Genomic DNA, 21,287 nt, shown 5'->3' with positions numbered 1-21,287 from the left:
GTTTCAAAGAAAGTATCAAGCTTAGTAATATTCTGTTTGCTATATAAACAGTGACAACCAAAACTGATAACAAGGAACAGTTTTAAAACGTGGACATTTATTATTACAAAATCAACTGGTTTGATTAAAAAAAATTTTATAATAACTTAATACAAGTTAATTGTAAACTGTGATTCTTTAGAGTGCAAACAAGTGGTTACCCAAAGAAGAAATAAAACCTCTTTAAATTGTAATAAAATATATTCCTGAAGTTAGTGGCTATTACAAAAGAAATATTTATATTATGTTCTACTCCTGTATTTACTTTTAAAGAGTCAGAATTTAAACAGACTATGAAAACAAATTATAAATAAATATAAAAATATCTGTACAAGATTTTTTTATTGCAGACATGATTATCTCTGTATAAATGACTAAATATGAGACTATAAATATAGTGTTGAGCTCTGTTCTCTCAATTTTAGAAAACAAGACTTTTTTGGAAGACAAAAAAGTTTTGACGTTAAGGCACTAGTACTTGGTTAATTTCACACAATGGTATCAACAAATTGTAATTAAATGGAAACCATTCTAAAAGTCTTCCCAATATGAAAAACACATTAGGCTTTCTGAATCACAAAAATTCTGAAACAGAAAGGTAAGGGGGTAAAGAATGTGAAATTAAAAAAAAAAGTTTTATCTTTGGGGTTTCTTTTTCACATAGCTACATTTAGTCTAGGTAAATCTTCCACAGGCATGCTTTTTGTGGCATCCAGTTGGTTATATTCCTGTATAAGTGCTGATAAAGATGACACGGCTTCTGTGAAACAGCTTTCCTCCATCCCTTCAATTTGTAGATAATGATGAAGATGAGCCTATAAATAAAAAAACCAACGCTGACCAGTTTTAGGAATTTAATACAACTATCCTATAATGTAATATATTCTTATTAAAATGATAGTTCACTCAACTTTACAAGAGACATGAGAACCCAAATCCTACAAACCCATGAGATTTCTCGTTTAGAGTGTGAGTAAGCCTCTCCTCTTCAGTTATAATCAATACATTGATATAGCAAACAGGATCATGCCTGATTTGTATTAGTGTAATTCTTGAGAATACCCCTTGTGTGTGCTTAGTCGCTCAGTCGTGTACGACTCTTTGCAACTCCATGGACTGTAAACAGCCAAAATAAACACACAGTTGAAAGGTGTACTGATGGTTACCTTTTTCTTGTAGAGCTTTATGAATCTCTCTCTCAGTTCTATGAAGGTAGGCTTCACACACGTATTGTTTGCTAATGCTAATAATGAATGGGAATGGCCCACAGGAGGTACTGAACACAAGCTAGTCTTCCAGCCTTCTTGATTCCAGGAGACAAACTGTAGAGAAGGTTTTAATCTGAGATGCAAAAACTCAAAGGTAAGAATTAAAGTGGTACCATTCTAAGTGCTTAGATTATAATGTAGGTTATCTAATTTTTAATACTAGCAGTATCAAGGTATAGTCTGACAGTGAACTAAGGGACGTTAAATTGGCTGTAATGGTGATTCAAGAAGCTAGAAACATATTCTTTAACATTAGAAATCTGGGGATGAAAAGAAAGGTATTATAATTTTCCTTGCTTTGAAATTCAATAAAGCAACTTCTCTAAAAAACACTGTCAATAAATAGTAAAAGAAACTAAGAAGCAGTGTAGTAGAGGGGGTGGTAATAAACACAACAATAGTTAAATTTTCTGAACACTTCCAGAAAATAACATCTCATCATTTAATGTGCATAACATAATTAGCAACTTTGTATTATTATTTTCTAAATTTGAGGAAAAATAAGGCTCAGAATGGCTAAGTAGCTTGCTCAAGGTCACACTTCAGTTGAAGTTCACATGCTCCACCGTTGTAAAGAGTACGCATAACACATTATCTTGAGAAGTATAAAATCGAACCTTTCAATGTTTCTGCGAAGATCAGAAATCTGTACATTTCCTCTAACCATGAGGGCACAGGCGAGGTAAAGACTATGTCTGGGGTCAGCACGAATTAGCTGGTGATCTTTACTAAAGGCATCTGAAAACATCTGATCCAGCCTAGAACAATGGAAGAGTCACTGTTTATACAAATATTACCTCATTCTTCTATCTGTAACTATAAGATGAAGACAGTCATCTATAGGTAAATAAACCACACACAATTATATTCTGAATCTCAGCTATCATTTTCTCAAAGCAATCTGGGTAAATATGAGGAGAGGAAATCAAGCAATTTTGAGGGGGGTGATAAAAAAAGCTGCAATATACTGGTGATTTCAGGTAGCTACAAAATATTGACTAAATCATCAGTTAACTCTATGTAGTACTAATGTCTAAAACTTATGTCATTATTACGTAGTTCAATATGCTTATCTACTTCCTAATATCAGAACTATCAAAACTAATTAAAAACCTATTAAGACTACTATCTATAAAATATATCAAAAATTATGAATAATTAAGAGCAAACTATCAAAGGACAATACTAGGTTCTCTAAAAGAGACACAACTCTCTACTGTTATTCCTGAAAATGGATACTTTTAAGTGAATGAAGCTTTTAACTTCTTTTATTCTTTAAAGAGAAGAAGATAAAAGTGATTGATGAAGTTTATATAATAATACAGACTCCCAAGCCCTTTAATATGGCCCCAGTCTGATTCTTAAATCCCATTTAACTCAATACAAGTATGATTAAGTTCCTTTAATAACTCTAGCCAGAACTCTGTGTGCTGAATCTGCAGACTGTTTAGGAAGAGCCACAGAAATTACACTATGCTGCGATTTCATTCAGTTCAGTTCAGTCGCTCAGTCGTGTCCAACTCTCTGTGACCCCATGAATCACAGCACGCCAGGCCTCCCTGTCCATCACCAACTCCCGGAGTTCACTCAAACTCATGTCCACAGAGTCGGTGATGCCATCCAGCCATCTCATTCTCTGTCGTCCCCGTCTCCTCCCGCCCCCAACCTTTCCCAGCATCAGAGTCTTTTCCAGTGAGTCAACTCGTCGCATGAGGTGGCCAAAGTATTGCAGTTTCAGCTTTAGCATCAGTCCTTCCAACGAACACCCAGGATTGATCTCCTTTAGAATGGACTGGTTGGATCTCCTTGCAGTCCAAGGGACTCTCAAGAGTCTTCTCCAACACCACAGTTCAAAGGCATCAATTCTTCGGCGATCAGCTTTCTTCACAGTCCAACTCTCATATCCCATAGCCTTGACTAGACGGACCTTTGTTGGCAAAGTAATGTCTCTGCTTTTTAATACACTATCAAGGTTGGTCATAACTTTCTAAATGCCAAACACCATTCTAGGTGCAAGAGACCCAGCAGTGAACAACAATAAAAATTCCCTACTCTACTGGAGCCTATATTCTGTCCTCCTTCTTCTATAGTAAGAGGGATAGGGGACTCTCTTAGTGTATGGTGAGCTTTGGGGGACTTATGATTCGTCTACTGTGTTCAAAATTTTGGTAGGCTTTTGGGCATTTAATCCAGTATAGTGGTTACTGTATAGTGGTTCTTAACCTTCTATACAATAAGCAGGTAAACTCATTCTTGATTTACCATTTGTCAAAAAACTTAACTAGCAAGGAGCTATTTATAGTTCTTGGGACATTTATTTTTACATTAGAAATAAGGAATTTAAAGGAGCATATACACATTCCAATATGTGTTTTTCTAGTTTCACTGATAAAAATGGACAAGATGACATTTATTAATACAAAGCACAACCAAAAATCGTTCTCAGTTGTTGGAGACTACTAATAAAGTTTTAAAACTATACCTTCTAACAGTATAATTTTAAAACAATTTATTATTTGCTCAAGGACAAATATGTTTGTATGTAGGTATGGAGGCCTTTGAAATATCTCCAGTATAGCAGAGGCAAAAAAAGAACAACACAAAGCTAGAAAGAATATTGTGATTAGTTTCTTAACAGTCTAACATTTTCAAAGTTCTCTACAGACTTTCCTAACATGTTTTAATTAAAAACAAACCTTCAACAAGTTATAATTATATAAATAAGAATTTTAAATGTTGACATGGTATTTTTATCAAAATACACCAAGCAGGATTATGCTGAACTTAGTTAGAAATTACATGTCTTTAGTTTTTAAGGATTAACTTTAAATGTCCAGATAATCACTACTTTTCAATAAATAGTTTGCATCACTTTACATTCTGTGTGTTCACACTGAAGCTGTATTTTTCACCAATATACTCATTTTTAAATATGCTAGGCTGATAATAAAAGTGAACATTTATGGTTGACTCCCATGTTCTATAAAACCCATTGTGCAGGTTGCTTAAGCTCATTAGCATCTCACACAGAAAAAGAGACTATGCCTACTAGTTGGCATAACTGGCTATTTGAAACTTGCTCAAATAAAATTTAATCAGTATCACTGTGACATTCCACAGTATAGAATCAGCTTGCCAAAATTTAAACTCTTAAAAAATGTGCAGTCTAGTTTTCACTTTATCATTTACATACTTTCCTCTAAAAATTACTTTTTTTGGCTATGCAGTGAGGCATGAGGGATCTTAGTTCTCCAAAACGGGATGGAACCCAGGCTGCCTGCAGTGGAAGCTTGGAGCCCTAACCACTGGACAGCCAGGGAATTCCGACTTTCCTATAACAGTCTGCCAAGACCTTTTTTCTCAGTCAACTGTGAATGTCAGTGCGACCTTTTCAAGTTCATCATCACTGTATATACTAAGAGTATTTTTCAACTACATTTTTTGTCAAGTAAATTGATATGACTTTTATGCTTAAATTAGAAAACAAGGTATTCTGAAAATGATATATAACTACTATAACAGAGCAAATTGGCAAAGGAGCACGTCAAGGTTGTATATTGTCACCCTGCTTATTTAACTTATATGCAGAGTACATCATGGGGAATGCTGGGTTGGATGAAGCACAAGCTGGAATCAAGATTGCTGGGAGAAATATCAATAACCTCAGATATGCAGATGACACCACCCTTATGGCTGAAAGCAAAGAGGAAATAAAGAGCCTCTTGATGAAAGTGAAAGAGGTGAGTGAAAAAGGTGGCTTAAAACTCAGCATTCAGAAAACTAAGATCATGGCATCTAGTCCATTACTTCATGGCAAATAGATGGAGAAATGGTGGAAACAGTGGCAGACTTTATTTTTTGGGGCTCCAAAATCACTGCAGATGGTGATTGCAGCCATGAAATTAAAAGACGTTTACTCCTTGGAAGAAGAGTTATGACAAACTTAGACAGCATATTAGGCAGAGACATTACTTTGCCAACAAAGGTCTTTGTTTTGCCAGTCAAAGCTACGGTTTTTCCAGTAGCCATGTATGGATATGAGAGTTGGACTACAAAGAAAGCTGAGCGCTGAAGAATTGATGCTCTTGAATGGTGGTGTTGGAGAAGACTCTTGAGAGTCCCTTGGACAGCAAGGAGATCCAACCAGTCCATCCTAAAGGAAATTAGTCCTGAATATTCATTGAAAGGACTGATGCTGAAGCTGAAACTCCAATCCTTCGGCCACCTGATGTGAAGAACTGACTCTTTTGAAAAGACCCTGATACTGGGAAAGATTGAAGGCAGGAGGAGAAGGGGACGACAGAGAATGAGATGGTTGGATGGCATCACCGACTCGATGGACATGAGTTTGAGTCAACTCTGTAAGTTGGTGATAGACAGGGAGGCCTGACATGCTGAAGTCCATGGGGTTGCAAAGAGTTGGACATGACTGAGTGACTGAACTGAACTGAACAGAGCAATATCTGTAAGCCTTCTACGGTGCTAGACTGTGGTTAAGAGCTTTAAAAGATATTCTTATTTTATATACCCAAAACGCCTATGAGGTAGGTACTCTGACTCTCATTTTTAAAGATGAGAAAACTAAAAGTTCGTCTCCTGCCCAAGGTCCTGTAATGAGTAAGTGACAGAGTCAGCATTCATACTTAAGTATGTCAGACTTCAAAGCTGTTAAATCTTTTTCAATAAAAATTATATCCTTAAAATTCAGTTATCAGATTTAAGTTCAAACAACTTAATATTGAGACTTTTAAAAAGACTTCTATTTTTTAAATTTTTATTAATTTTTTATTTTAAACAATGACTTCTGAAGCAGCATTCACTTAATAGAAAAAGGCTGTCATCAACTATTTTATATACTTCTCACAAAGAAGATGAAGAAACAACTAGAGTTATTGTACACTTATCTCTTAAAAATGTGTTTGTTTTTAAAGTAATTTGAACCCTCAAATAATTGAAATAGTTACTACATCTTACCTTCGAGGTGGAATGTTAACATCTGCCAGTGTATACAGAGGTGTTAGGCTTGACACAAGATAATGCAGTTGAGGAAAAGGAACTAAATTCATGCTGATTTCATTCAGGTCCATATTAAGGGATCCTTCAAACCTGGCAGAGCTAAAAAATTAACATTAAAACATGAAAAACATTTAAGTTAATGTAGCTTGATTTAGGTAGCAGGCACTTTCTTACTTTTGTACACTGTACTTCAATAGAGAATATATGCTTTTTCTGTATTAGTGAAATTTAGTATCATGAACATAATGTATAAAGATAATTAAAATATAACACAACATCTACAGCAATTCTTATTTCTAGATTATCTAAAGTATAACCAGACACATGACCACAGTTGTTAATTATATACATAAAATTTTTACTTAAAACAGACTTCAGATTGAATCAAATACATATAGTTCAATAGTTAATTCTATAAATCTTAATAAATTCCCCCAGGGTTTGCTTATATGTGCTATAATTTGGAATAATGCCAAAGTAATCTTTTAGATCAGAGAAATATTTTGGACCAGCTAATAAGATCAGCTGGTTTAAAAGGTTAATTTACAGAAAGGAAAAGAAAAAAAAGTTCGCTTTTGTCTAACCAAAGTGTTTCTCAAGTATATCTGCCACAAAACCTTTTATCATTTAACAGCTATTAATATTTCATGGAATGTACTTGGGGAAAATGCTGCTCTGGAGTCAGTGAAAATAAAATTATGATCTGTCATTCAAAGATCTGAAAATACTAGACAAACTAAAATTTTTAAAATAAAATTTTTAAAAAAGTTTCTACAACTTAGACTAACTAAAAAATGCTACTGCAAAACATCATCAAAAGCACAGTGAAGTTTTTAAACTGCCCTTAGGTACACTGTGACTAGAATTACCTTGTTAAATTGAGCAGCAAATTTGCCACAATGTTGTTCATTGCATCGAAAGGTTTCTCCTGCCGCTTTTTAAAAACTCTTCCAGTACTTGAAGTAACCAGACTGTTTGGCTTTATAGCTGCACCCAACTTTCCAGAATTCACCATGAGGTCAATTTTGCTAATGATGTCAAATAAAGACTTTTAAGGGAAAAATATTGGGAAAGAAGCTAATTAAGAAGAGAAGACATAGATGACAACATTTCCAGGAAGACAAAAAAAAAAAAATCAATTTAAACTTATTTTTTCTCTTAGATGGAAAGGCTGAAAAGTGGAGATTGTTTCACATAAACACATCAGAAGACTGAATGTATACACAATATGTCCATAAATTACAATGCCATTTCTTACTTGGTTGTCAATGGGCAAAACACAGTCTGCATGCTCATTAAGTTCCTTCATTGCCAAGATGCTATTGTAAGGTGAGGTTATGACATCATCCTCACCAGAAGGATAAATTGAAGTAACAAATCTGTATACTTCTGGGAATTCATCCTCGAGCACCTTTAAAAGAAATGTGCCAAGTCCAGATCCTGTTCCTGAGGATTAAGATTTCAAAAAGAAAACAGCATAAATGGTTCAGAATGTAACTAAAGAACCCGGATTTCTGTGGGGTATTTTTGGTATAAATATTTATTAAAGACAATTTTCAACTCATACCTGTGATTATATATATATTATCTAATTAATTTCAGATAGAGAAATGAAGACAATATAGGTAGTGAGACTAAAAGTCATGAATTCAACCTCTGTGTCTGGCTATGATGATAAGAGACCTTTCTACACTTCACACTTTTTTACATTTAAATTATATCTATACAATGCCAAGAGAACTGCTCAAAGAGTAAAAAATTTACCTAAGACAGTATTGAGTCTACACTTGATGTTAAGCAACTTAAAAAAACCAAACTATCTTGACATCTTTAGTGTAACCTACATAATCTTAATAATGAATGGTATCATGACATGAAGCAACTTAAAACACGAGTTAAAACGGTTTAAAGCTAAGCATGACCAACTATAATTTACATAATTTTAAAACAGGAAAGTTCTTTACTATCTGTCTAAAAGCAGACACTCTTAAGAATTCCATTCAGGTAACTTTCTGACACAGAGTTCTATTTACACAAATTCAGATATTTTTAAGAACTTAAGGAGAGAAAACTGGAATCCTTTATCCTGGTGGTTTTCAAAGTATGGCTTGTGAACCATTAGTGGGTTATAAACCTAATTTATAAGACTACGACTAGCATTCTCTTTTCTTAAATGAAACAAAAGAAATATTAGTAAGTCACATATAGTGTGGGTAAATGATCTTCTGTTTTAGTTTGTGCATGTTTGTGTGTGTGTGCTGGGCTGTGATATAAAATGTACTTCTTGCTATTCTGATGAAAGAAAAGTTTAAAAGCCAATGCTCTAACCCCATGTGAATAAAGAAAAAGACAGTTTTGATTCCATTAAAAATAAAATTCCTCTCTCCATATATATGAAAAAAAAGGCAAACTAAGAAAAAAATCTTCAAAACATATGATGGAGGACTAAATTTCTTTAATAAAGATAGTTACAAATCAACAGTAAAAAACATGACTAATGCAATGGAAAAAAATAAACCAAATTGCAAATAGATGTAAAGATGCTTAACCTTTCATCTAATTAAAAATGCAAATTAACACAATATAATTTTGAATGTAAAAGAGTCAGATACGACTGAGCAACTGAACTGAATGTCTCATAATACGCAGTGTTGGTGACAGTGTGGGGAAATAAACTCTTATAAATTGCTGCTAATAATACAGATGGGTGCAGTATTGTGGGAAGGTTATTTAGCAGTATCAATCAAAACTTAAAATGTACCAACAAACTTTGGTCACACTTTCCTATCTGGGAATATTGCTTACAGTTGTTGTGGCACAAATGAACAAAGAGGCAGATACCAAATGTTTGCTGGGGATTTTTATGTGGTAACTAAATACCATGAATCATTTGACATCCATCAATGAGGAACTGACTTTAAAAATTATTACATATTTACACAACTGGACAGGGCTGATATTGAAAAATGTTCAGAAACAATTTAAGGTGAAAATATGATAGAGTAATACGTATTGCATGATCTTGTTTATGTAAAAACACACAAAATGTGCACAGAAAATATCTGGAAGGAGACACTGGCAAACTTGATTATCTGTGAGGAGAGATTAGGGATTAGATGTGGGAAAAGACTTCATTTTTAATTTTCAATATTGTTTCAAGTATATTTGCCATTTTCACTGAACTATGAATAAAGTACAATCTACTGAGATTCTGAGTAATAAAGGGATATAAAGAGGTACCCTAAAGAACTATAAATCAAACTGGCATTTTTTGGAAAACTTACTCAAAATCTGCAGGTTAATTATTCAGTACAAAGAAAACTAGTTTCTTAATTTAATGATTATGATGGCCTTCTAAAGGCATGGTTACACTGCAATTTTAATTTTCAAATACTATCATACTGAATAATAAAGAAAGTCAACTGTACATAACCTGCTGTATTTAACAATCTTAATCTCAGCTTGGAGGAAAAAAGTGTGGCAAGTTTCTCTTTTAAAATAGGCTAATTTTCTTTTGAAATTAGCAAATCATGATCAGTTTCTACTTCATGGAACAGAGGAGCAAAATACTTCACTTGCAAAGTACAGGTTTCCCCGGGAAAGAAAGCAGTGCAGATCATTTATTCTAGGTTAAGGTGGTTAATTACCATGTAAGGAATGATTTAAAGGAGTTGATTAAGAGTATTTCTTTTACTTATTTCTCTTATTGTAAAGAAAGGGTACTGATACTCTTTTGCAAGCACATCTATGAATATGTACAAATACTTAGCTCTAGTTAGGATGCAGAACCACACAAGAAAACTCTTAGGAGAAAGGCAGCATTCCCAAAAAGTTTATACTGAAATCTACCTTCCACTAAAGATAGAAGAAAAGTTTTTTCAGATTCACTTCCATTGGCGCTTTAAATGCGTTTAAGTTTGTTAAAAATGGTCTGTGACACAATTTGATAAAAATTTAAGATAAAAAGCTGTTATGTACATGCACTCATAAACACACTCTTAATTCTTAATAGTTCTATCTTTTTAAAGTAAAGGCCTGAAAACAAGACTTATGTTGATAAAATGAATACCCACTTGCATTTTCACATTGTAATAGACAAATGATTGAATAATTTTACCTCCTCCCATGGAATGTATTATAAAAAAACACTGCAAACAATCACAGTGCTCTGCTGACTTTCTGAGTTTCTCTAAAATCTTTTCCTGATAAAGACTGCCAAACACTTTGTGACCCACAGCCCTAGAAAAAAGAATACAGATTAAAAAAAAAAAATCTTGCATTTTTTATTTCAAGATTTTATTATTTCTGACTTAAAAGACTATAAACTTGAAAAGATATTTTTACTGTTTTAAGTAAATTATATTCCTGTTTAATATCAATAAATCATATTATATAATCTCAAAGATACTTGGTAGAAAATTGAGCAAACACACACACACACACACACACACATATATATTTATAAATATAATCCACAAATAACCTCGTAAGATAGTTCACTATCAATGGATATTAAACTAGTTTTTAAAATTTATCTTCTCTTAAGGTATAAATACAACAAAATGAGCTTTTAGTTATATAGATTTTTTTTCCCACATCTTCACTTAATCTCTGACTGTGGTGTATGTTATGTATTAAGAAGAAGATTGTGGTCAACTAGAAAGACATGGAAAAATAAAAAATTCTAAGTGGACCTTAGGCTTAAAATATGAGAAAAACATTGGTAACATCATGTTAGTACTAGATGAAATGCCACACATTTCATCTAGTACTAATATTCATGAGGCTCTCCAAGCCTTTTTGGCTGCCCAGATTTGCAAGTATTATTATGGTGAACTGGAATGTAAGAATGACTTCCACACAACGTGTGGTCAGGTTTAACTCAAAAGTTACAGAACAATTAGAGAAAAGCCAACCAGATGGTCAGAGGCACTCACTTATTTAGTGACTGCTTTTCCCCAAATGAGTCTCCCAGAACAGAACACTTCAATTCATGCTTTAGTAAAATCATAATATTACACGTTATAAACCTGAAGGACTAACTGCAAACTGTTTAAATAACGAACATTGGTAGTAACAAGAAGCTACTTAATTTTTAAAAGAGAGCAAAACCAGTCTCAATGGAAATTTTTAAATGATTATTTTTGGAGCTTTATTCCCATTGAGAAGAGACCATTATATATATCAGGGCCAAATACAGCCTCAGGCTGAGCTTGAATGCTGGGACACTGGTCTGGCTTGCATCTCGGTATCTGTATCACCATTTTCTATTAAATCTAACTGATGGGAAAACTTTGATAGAGTCTTTACTATTACCTATAGTAACAGGTAAGAGAACAGTTTATACTTGCAACTTTTGTCACTACCTAGCATTTACGAAGAATCAAATTGCAATGAGAAATTTAGTAAATGATTTTTTCATGATTCATCTTTTTCTTAGAAAAAAGAGAGAGAGAAGCAACTAGGATGCAGACAGCTTCCAAGCACTGTGAAACACTGTCATCTATGAAGGATAAGATGATGGGCTGAAAGGCCGAGTGTTAGGTGTGGCAAATTACACCTTGCTTTCACGTCAGTAGGACCTAACAGAATGAAACAGATTCCTCATGTTATTCAGATGACATTTGATTTTTACATTCGGCATAATCTCACCAATTATTCCCTGAGCCAGAAATATCAGTGATGAGCTGCTTACTATCAAATACATCTCTCAATGGTCCCTGAAGAATTTCATTTACTACCCCTTCCTCCATGTCAATCAAGACAGCCTGAGAAAGAGAAATAAAATGTAATCAGCATATTTTTCTTTAGTCACTCTATAAATAAAAATAATTTCTGAGCTTATAGTTGCACTGTTCTTTTTATAATTTAAACCAGATCAAATCTTTGACTCTTTTATATAGAATCTGTTACAAAAATTAAAAAATTAATTTCTCTGCTCCAAAAGTAGAATTCAATGAAAAGATGGATTCTGAACCTTTACCCAAAGAATAAGAAGGAAAAAGGGAACTGAATGATTCTCTCTGGTTTTCTAACAATTCTTTTATGCATATGCCTAGTGTTAGCTGCTTAGTCGTGTCCAACTCTGTGACCCCATGGACTGTAGCCCATCAGGCTCCTCTGTCCATAAAAATTTCCAGGCCAGAATACTGGAGTAGGTTGCCATTTCCTTCTCCAGGGGAAAGTAAGAATAGCTATAGTAAAAGTCACTCAGCCATTTACGTGCCTCCGTTCCGTTCCGTGGCTCAGTCGTGTCCGACTCTTTGCGACCCTGTGGACTGTAGCCTACCAGGCTTCTCCGTCCATGGGATTCTCCAGGCAAGAATACTGGAGTGGGTTACCGTTTCCTTCTCCAGGGGATCTTCCCGACCCAGAGACTGAACCCGGGTCTCCCGCATTGGAGGCAGACGCTTTAACCTCTGAGCCACCAGGGAAGCCCTTTACATGCCTATGTGACTATAAATTTCTTGAGAACAAGGCCTCAGAAGTCTAGATGGTAACTTTAACCAGAAAAAATCCTCAATGAATAGAGTGCATTAACGTATTTGCTTAGTAGGTACCAACCATGCTGCTCTTTATGAAATCACAGCTGAAAACTGTCTAATTCAAATCAGTAAACTACTTATATGTGCAAAGCCAAGGTATTGGACAGATGTCAAAGATGATGACAGTGTCCCTCCCTGCCAGTAATTCCCAATAAAAATTCACAAATTCATAAATGCCACAAGCTTTACTGACGTGGGAAACAACATCTATTACTAAAAAGAAAATGAGAACCTTCTGAAGTCAGTTTCAAGAGAATCACCATTTTCTTAGTCACTTAGCATTAAACCCTGACAGATTCTAACTCTTTCAATCTTTTCTTTGTCATATCAGACCTTTGTTTCTCCCCTTGGAAGTTAATGACAACTGGAAGGAATTATTCTGGATTCCTCACTTAGCCAGCCTAGGTCTGGAGTCACAGCTTCTAAGATTTGATGTTTATTATTTTATTACAGAGCTACCTGGTGATAGCCGTCAGGCCTTTCAGTTTTCCCTAACTGTAACACAGGATTTACCAAATTTTGAGTGTTTGCCTGTTAACCTAAGATATTGGACACAGTGGAGGAACCCAACTACCAAGTTATATTTTAAAGTTTAGACTCTTCAGTGATTGTAGCCACATGATACCAAGATTACTAAGGAGAAATGGAAGAAAACTTTCTAGGAAAAAAGTCAAATGCTACAGAAACATGCTGATTTACCCGTTCCCAACAGTGTTTCCTCCATTTCCCAACTTGCTCACTGGTATGGTGGTGGGAAAGAGATCAAACTGGGAGTGGATTAGGAAAAGTCAACATTTCTTTATCTCTGAGTAAGATCTGGTAGGGACTAATATACTCCCTAAGGCATGAACTATACCAAAGGTTAATCAATTATTCTAATTAAGTTAATCAATTATCCTAACAAGCACATGGTCTCCTAAAACACAAGGAGATGGTACCCAGGTACAATAACACTACTGTTCTCTACTCTTTCAGCCACTCCTCAAGTTCTGATCGTTATCATCTCAATTATTTCCATAGCATCTAAATTACCTTTATTTTTGTCATAACCAAATATTACTGATCAACAGTTGGAAAAAGCAGTTTGTTGCAGAGACACAATCACAGAAGAGAAGTGTTGTTAAAATTAGCTTGAGACTAAACACAAGCTATTGACTACAAGTATTTTTGTTCAGGAGTTTTTACATGGTTATGGTATGTATTCACTACAACATGGCTGAATCCATGCTTTGCACTGGGAGCAATAACTATGATGAAAGGAAACTTTTCACCATATTCAAATGAAAATTAACCTCCATGAGAATGTATTTTGGAAAAGGGAATGGTAAACCACTTCAGTATTCTTGCCTTGAGAACCCCAAGAAGAGTATGAAAAGGCAAAAAGATACAACACTAAGAGATGAACTCCCCAGGTCGGTAGGTGCCCAACAGACTCCTGGAGAAGAGTGAGAAACAGCTGCAGCAAGAACGAAGAGGCTGAGCTGTTGGAAACAACGCCCAGGAGTGGATGTGTCTGGTGATGGAAGTCACGTAGGGGGCTGGAAAGCAAAAGTAGGAAGTCAAGAGATACTTGGAGTAACAGGCAAATTTGACCTTGGAATACAAAATGAAGCAGGGCAAAGGCTAACAGTTTTACCAAGAGAACATAGTAAACAGGGTGGTCATAGTAAACACCCTCTTCCAAAACGTGAGATGGACTCTACACATGGACATCACCAGATGGTCAATACCGAAAGCAGACTGATTATACTCTTTGCAGCCGAAGATGGAGAAGCTCTATACAGTTAGTAAAATCAAGACTGGGAGCTGACTGTGGCTCAGATCATGAAAACCTTATTGCAAACTTCAGACTTAACCTGAAAAGTAGGGAAAACCACTAGACCATTCAGGTATGACCTAAATAAAATCCTGATAATTATACAGTGGAAGTGACAAATGGATTCAAGGGATCAGATCTGACAGACAAGACTGACTGAAGAACTACGGATGGAGGTTTGTAATGCTGCACAGGGGGCGGCGATCAAAATCACCCCCAAGAAAAAGAAATGCAGAAACGCAAAATGGCTGTCTGGGGAGGCCTTACAAATAGCTGAGAAAAGAGAAGTGAAAGGCAAGGGAGAAAACGAAAGATATATCCACCTGAATGCAAAGTTCGAAAGAATAGCAAGGAGAGGTAAGAGAGCCTTCCTCAGTGATCAGTGCAAAGAAATAGAGGAAAAGAATAGAATGGGAAAGACTAGAGATCTCTTCAAGAAAATGAGAGATACCAAGGGGAACATTTCATGCAAAGATGGGCACAATAAAGGACAGAAATGGTATGTATGGACCTAACAGAAGCAAAAGATATTAAGAAGAGGCAGCAAAAAATACACAGAAGAACTATACAAAAAATATCCTAATTACCAAGATAACCATGATGGTGTGATCAATCACCTAGAGCCAGACCCAGACATCCTGGAATGTGAAGTCGTGGGCCTTAGGAAGCATCACTGCAAACAAAGCAAGTGGAGGTGATGGAATTCCAGCTAAGCTATTTCAAATCCTAAAAGATGATGCTGTGAAAGTGCTGTACTCAATATGCCAGCAAATTTGGAAAACTCAGCAGTGGCCACAGGACTGGAAAAGGTCAGTTTTCATTCCAATCCCAAAGAAAGGCAATGCCAAAGAATGTTCAAGTTATTGCACAACTGCACTCATCTCACATGTAATGTTCAAAATTCTCCAAGCCAGGCTTCAACAATATGTGAACCGTGAACTTCCAGATGTTCAACCTGGATTTAGAAAAGGCAGAGGAACCAGAGATCAAATTGCGAACATCTGTTGGATCATCGAAAAAGCAAGAGAATTAAAGAAAAATATTTATTTCTGCTTCCCTGACTACGCTAAAGTCTTTGACTGTGTGGATCACAATAAACTGTGGAAAATTCTTAGAGATGGGAATACCAGACCACCTTACTGGTCTCCTGAGAAACCTGTATGCAGGTCAAGAAGCAACAGTTAGAACCAGACATGGAACAATGGACTGGTTCCAAATCAGGAAAGGGGTATGTCAAGGCTGTACACTGTCACCCTGTTTATTTAATTTATATGTACATCATGCAAAATGCCAGGTTGGATGAAGCACAAGCTGCAATCAAGATTGCCGGGAGAAATATCAGTAACCTCAGATACGTAGATGACACCACCCTTATGACAGAAAGCAAAGAGGAACTAAAGAGCTTGTTGATGAAGTTGAAAGAGAGTTAAAAAGCTAGCTTAAAACTCAACATTCAAAACACGAAGATCATGGCATCAGGTCCCATCACTTCATGGCAAATAGATGGGGAAACAATGGAAACAGTGACAGGCTTTATTTTCTTGGGCTCCAAAATCACTGCAGATGGTGACTGAAACCATGAAATTAAGACACTTGCTCCCTTGGATGAAAAGCTATGACAAACCTAGACAGCATATTAAAAAGCAGAGACATTACTTTGCCAACAAAAATCCATCTAGTCAAAGTTGTGGTTTTTCCAGTAGTCACGTATGGATGTGAGAGCTGGACCATAAAGAAAGCTGATTGCGGAAGAATTGATGGTTTTGAACTGTGGTGCTGGAGAATACTCTTGAGAGTCCCTTGGACTGCAAGATCAAACCAGTCAATTGTAAAGGAAATCAGTCCTGAATATTCACTGAAGGACTGATGCTGAAGCTGAAGCTCCAATACTTTGGCCACCTAATGTGAAGAAGTGACTCACTGGAAAAGATCCTGATGCTGGGAAAGACTAAGGCAGGAGAAGGGAATGACAGAGGATGAGATGGTTGGATGGCTTCACCAACTTGATGGACATGAGTTTGAACAAGCTCCAGGAGTCAGTGATAGACAGGGAAGCCTGGTGTGCTGCAGTCCAAGGGGTCACAAAGAGTCAGACATGATTGAGCAACTGAACTGACTAAGAATGTATTTTAGGCTTAGAGTTAAGATGGCTTTTATTATTTATCTAAACATATATTTCCCCTAAAATATTTAGACAAAAAATGCTAAATATGCAGCATTTTTACTTTAAGCACAAAATTTTTCCCCTGAAGTTTCATGGAGACACAAATGTCTGCTTAATCATATTTGTATTAAATGTGGCTTAGCAAATACTTTTTTAAAAGTTGATAAGTAAAATTTTATTCTAATAATATTTACAGAAGTACAGTTATTTTAAAAACACATGCAATATAAGAAGCCAAGTGTATACAACTTACACGTGCTTTTAAAGAACAAATTTTCCCTTTGGAAATATTGCCACCATCACCAACCACTCTGAAAGAGAAAACATGAGAAAAGGTCGTAAGATAGCCCGTGGCTAATAATGCTATTCGATAATAAGTTAACTTCCATTTGTAGAGTAAAGCTACTTATACGCCAAGAGAGGCAGACACAAAAGGCAACAAAGGGGTCATTCTTAACTTCCATCCCTCTCATCCATCTCCCATCAGGCTGAAAAAGTGAGGTACTTATTTCCCTGTCTTTGTTTGCAGTTTGGGCTGGCCGTGAAATCTAGTTCTGGGTAGTGAGATAAAAAGGAGGTATTCTGGGAAGCTTTGTGATAAAAATAACCAGATGCAGCTGGTCCTTTTTCCTATCTTGAACATGAACATTGATGGGATTCCTGGCAGTGGAGGCTGTCATTTTATAGTTACAAGTAAAAAAACACGAGGTCAAAAAACCAATGCATGAAACAATATGACAGTATCTTGGTCTTCAGGGCACTTCTCCAGACACAGATCATCTGATTTCCAGTCTTCTTTGAATGTGACATAACTGGATACACCTACTGTTTAAGCCACCATTAGTGAGGCTTCCTGTTGCAGCCAAACACACATCAACTACCTACCAGTTATATACTGTTGAGTATCTAAGGCTGTTTCTAGAATTTCATGTTGAAGATAAGTCACCAAAGTAACTAAATCTGTGACTACAAACAGCGTACAGGTCAATATAGTTTACAAGACAGAATATATGAAGGAAAATTGCATTGAGTATAGATGATGCCATAGGTCAGTAGTTGATAAAATATAATCCTCAGACCAGCTCTGACCAGCTACTTGTGAAAACAAGTTTTACTGGAACAAAGTCACATTATTTGTTTATGTACTATCTATACCTGCATTCATGCTATCAGAGCAGACTAAATGAGATGTGGCCTGGGCTTTATGGTCTGCACAACCTAAAATAGTTACCATCTGGTCCTTTATAGGAAAGACTTGCCAACCCTTGGTATTGGTAAATTTCTATCATGCTATTAAAAAGGTATGATAATTTCCTCAAATAGATAAAGAAGTATAAAAAAAGATGTGGTCCTGTTCTTGAAAAAGAATTTTTGTACTACTTTGTGGAATAGATGCTGCATGTACTTATAGCGCATGGAAAGAAGAGCAAGATGCCAAGGCCCTCTCTTCAAACTTGATACTAGGGAAATAAGAATGCTCTCAGGTTAAACTACAAAATAAAGCAAGGAGATGAGAATATAGTTATGTAAAATCACCTTATTAAGAGAGACTGGCTTCCAGGCTGAGTCTCAACTATGGAACAATGAAAGGAATATTACAGAGGGAATGGGAGCACGGATTTAGTTAGAATACTACCTACAAGGAAGCACTGCAAAGGCAAATTTGAGTCTCTTAATAGTATTTAAGGGAGAAGATATTCCAGTGTACAAACAAGAGGAAACCTGGTCTATGTGATAGATGTCTCCATATTAATAACGATAACACCAGTCCTTAAGTTAGGTAATATATCTAACTTACTTTGGTCTGATTCCATGGTCACTAAGCAACTTTCTATTACTGAGATTTCCTGATAGATTTCTTACAGAACAGAATGTGCCTTTGAAAGATAATAAGTATCTAGTCTTGAGTTATAGTTCCTGTTGTCCATGACTACATTGACTTTCTGCTTTTTAGTCTCCCATTTTAGTTTGATTTTCTGCCTGTACTGGAGAGCAGTGGACCCATTCTCAAGGTGTCAATGAAGTTTCTGAGTTTGCAAGCCTGAGGATCAAAATCTGAAATTCACCGAAAAGTGGGGCCTGGGAGATAACTGCCTCAGATATCCAACCAACTAATTCAAAGTAGAAGTGAAATTTTTATTAGATTAAAACTCATATATAAACCATTTATTTTTCAGTTCAAGCCCAGCAGGTTTAGTTTTATTAAGCATTTTGAGAATGCATGAACTTCATGACTTAACATTAAAAGCTTAGAAAAAATACTCTGAACATCATATTACTCTTTCAGGTAAAAGATAAATACTTACATATTTGTGGTTGCTGTTTAGTCACTACGTCATGTCCAGCTCTTTTGCAATCCCATGGACTGTAGCCCACCAGGCTCCTCTGTCCATGGGATTTCCCAGACAAGAATACTGGAGTGGGTTGCCATTTCCAGGGAATCTTCCTGACCCAGGAATACAACCAGCGACTCCTGCATTGAGTTCTTTACCACTGAGCCACCTGGGAAGCTCTATATTTACAAATACCCTTTATTAAATTAACAAAACTAATCTGACAACATCTGCTTTGTTTCTTTTTAGCACATTCTATTTGTAGAGCAAATACTCCTGACCACAAGTAATATCACAGGAATTTAAACAGTACAGTTTTCTTTCAAAAGTTAGCCATGATTGAATGCATTAACAAGATACTCTCAGGGAAATTTTCAGCATTCCTTTTAGTGAAACTTTATTTCAAGGTCAAGTTAAAAGAACACACATTAAAGGTTCTTTTTATTTCTTGATATAAAGGAATAAAAAGGAAACGTAGTCCTGCTCTGCTGAATGATATGAGAATATTAATGACAAGAGAATACGCTTTCAATAATGAGAAAAACAACAAGATGGACAACTTCTTTATAGCTATCAACTATTATTGTTCTTTGAAAAACTGTATCCCCAAACTGCTGACATAAAAATAATCATTATGCTATGTGATAAACTTTAACCCCATCTTACCTGGTATCCACATTTCTAAAGAAGCTGCTTATTGCCTCATCATAAATCCCTTTCTAAAAAGAAAAAATACATGTATTGGTGTTTGATTACATTTAGCCTCTTTTCCAAATTAAGTCCTTTTAATTTAAGGATTATTAATTTAATTATCCCACAATACTTTAAAGGCTGTCATACAGCTACAATAAAAAAAAGCAAATAATCATAAAATACTTAGATTCATTCTCCCAATCTAGAGAAGAGAAAATATCGTGAGATCTATGGATTAAATTCAGCTGACGTACTGAAGAATGATGTCCTCACAAAATTGTAGAACAGGTGCATCAAATGAAAGCTTTCCTTAGATTCTTGGCAATCATTTAAAAAGCTAACTGGTTAAATTAAGGATTACAGTGCCACACATGTTACCTATTAACTGGCCTGCTGAAGTCCATGGGGTCACAGAGTCTTAGCGACTGAACAACTTTCACATATGCTATATCATTGCTCCTCACAAGAACCCTGACAAAGATGCAACTCTGAGAATTAAGACTAAGGTCTCTGGCCAGTGTTCCTTAAGACTGTTGTGTGTCTACCGCCAACTTAAATTTGTCCTTAACGTTTGTCCATAAGTTTGAGTCACTTTGCTGTGCAGAAGAGATAACCCCAACACTGTAAATCAACCATGTTGTTGTTGTTTTAGTTGCTAAGTCGTGTCCCACTCTTTTGCGACCTCAAGGACTGTCACCCGCCAAGCTCCCCTGTCCACGGGATTCCTAGGGTCTCTTAAATCTGCATTGGCAGGTGGGTTCTTTACCACTAGCGCCACCTGGGAACCACCAACAATACTGGAGTGTGTTGCCATTCCCTACTCCAGGTAATCTTCCTGACCCAGGGATCAAACCCCCGTCTCCTGCATCGGCAGGCGGATTCTTTACCGCTGAGCCACCAAGGAAGCCCCCAAGTCAACTGTACTTCAGTAAAATTTAAAAACAAAAACCAGTTTGCCCTCTACCAAGATCTCATATAAAAATACTGGCCCGACAAGAGCTCACAGAGAGTGATTCTTGCTCATTTTTTGGAAGAGCCTCAGCGACAGACCTGGGGCGCGGGTGGGGAGTTAGGGTTAGCTGTACCTTGTTGACGGCGGCGTGCTCCCTTAGCGCCAGGTCCCAGAAGCAGCAGCCGATCTGGTTTCCACACTGGCCCACTGTGCCCAGGAAGGAAAGAGAACAGACATTAGGCGGAAAAAAGGGCCACTCGCCTCGGCGGCTGCTGGGTCCCCATCCTCCTAAGGAGGCTTACCCTGTACGACCACCGACTGGGTCATGCTTCCACACCGCCAGCCTACCGCCCCCGAGCCCGCGCCGGCCTCCGTATTCCGCGCCCACCAACTGGCGCTCGCCAAGGGGGCGGGGCGGCCGTAAGTCACTCCGCTGCCGCAAGTCGCCGCCGTCGCTCCGC

The 21,287-nt window shown here is 36.4% G+C and overlaps 1 protein-coding gene across 4 annotated transcripts; it reads right to left on the bottom strand.

The window, feature by feature from the left end:
* Window positions 1–76: 76 nt before the first annotated feature.
* TUBE1 (tubulin epsilon 1) lies at window positions 77–21,238 on the bottom strand. 4 transcript variants are annotated; one of them, XM_088840604.1, is made up of 12 exons: window positions 21,129–21,238; window positions 20,960–21,033; window positions 19,848–19,900; window positions 17,102–17,159; window positions 11,976–12,091; window positions 10,441–10,562; window positions 7,582–7,769; window positions 7,193–7,371; window positions 6,282–6,422; window positions 1,925–2,065; window positions 1,206–1,380; window positions 77–854 (listed from the first exon to the last, which is right to left on the bottom strand). In XM_088840604.1, the coding sequence occupies exons 1-12, from the start codon at window positions 21,151–21,153 to the stop codon at window positions 696–698; spliced, it is 1,431 nt and encodes a 476-aa protein (XP_088696730.1). In that variant the 5' UTR covers window positions 21,154–21,238; the 3' UTR covers window positions 77–695. The 4 variants fall into 4 exon arrangements, 3 of the variants coding, with proteins under 3 accessions (XP_088696730.1, XP_088696732.1, XP_088696731.1); XR_016038403.1 differs by having other exon boundaries at window positions 718–854; window positions 1,206–1,361; XM_088840606.1 differs by lacking the exons at window positions 19,848–19,900; window positions 20,960–21,033; window positions 21,129–21,238 and adding an exon at window positions 19,155–19,810.
* Between the last annotated feature and the right edge of the window lie 49 nt (window positions 21,239–21,287).

Source organism: Moschus berezovskii, chromosome 10 (genome assembly GCF_049115385.1).
Source record: "Moschus berezovskii isolate FMDL1 chromosome 10, NW_MosBer_1.0, whole genome shotgun sequence".
NCBI lineage: Eukaryota > Metazoa > Chordata > Mammalia > Artiodactyla > Moschidae > Moschus > Moschus berezovskii.
This window is presented reverse-complemented; position numbering and strand designations above follow the sequence as displayed.

Coding starts and splice junctions, on each gene's coding strand:
- TUBE1 (XM_088840604.1), bottom strand. CDS start 21,153: ATGACCCAGTCGGTGGTCGTACAGG. Junction 19,901..20,959: donor AGCACGCCGCCGTCAACAAG/GTACAGCTAACC, acceptor TTTTCTTTTTAG/AAAGGGATTTATGATGAGGC. Junction 7,770..10,440: donor AATACATTCCATGGGAGGAG/GTAAAATTATTC, acceptor CTTAATCCTCAG/GAACAGGATCTGGACTTGGC.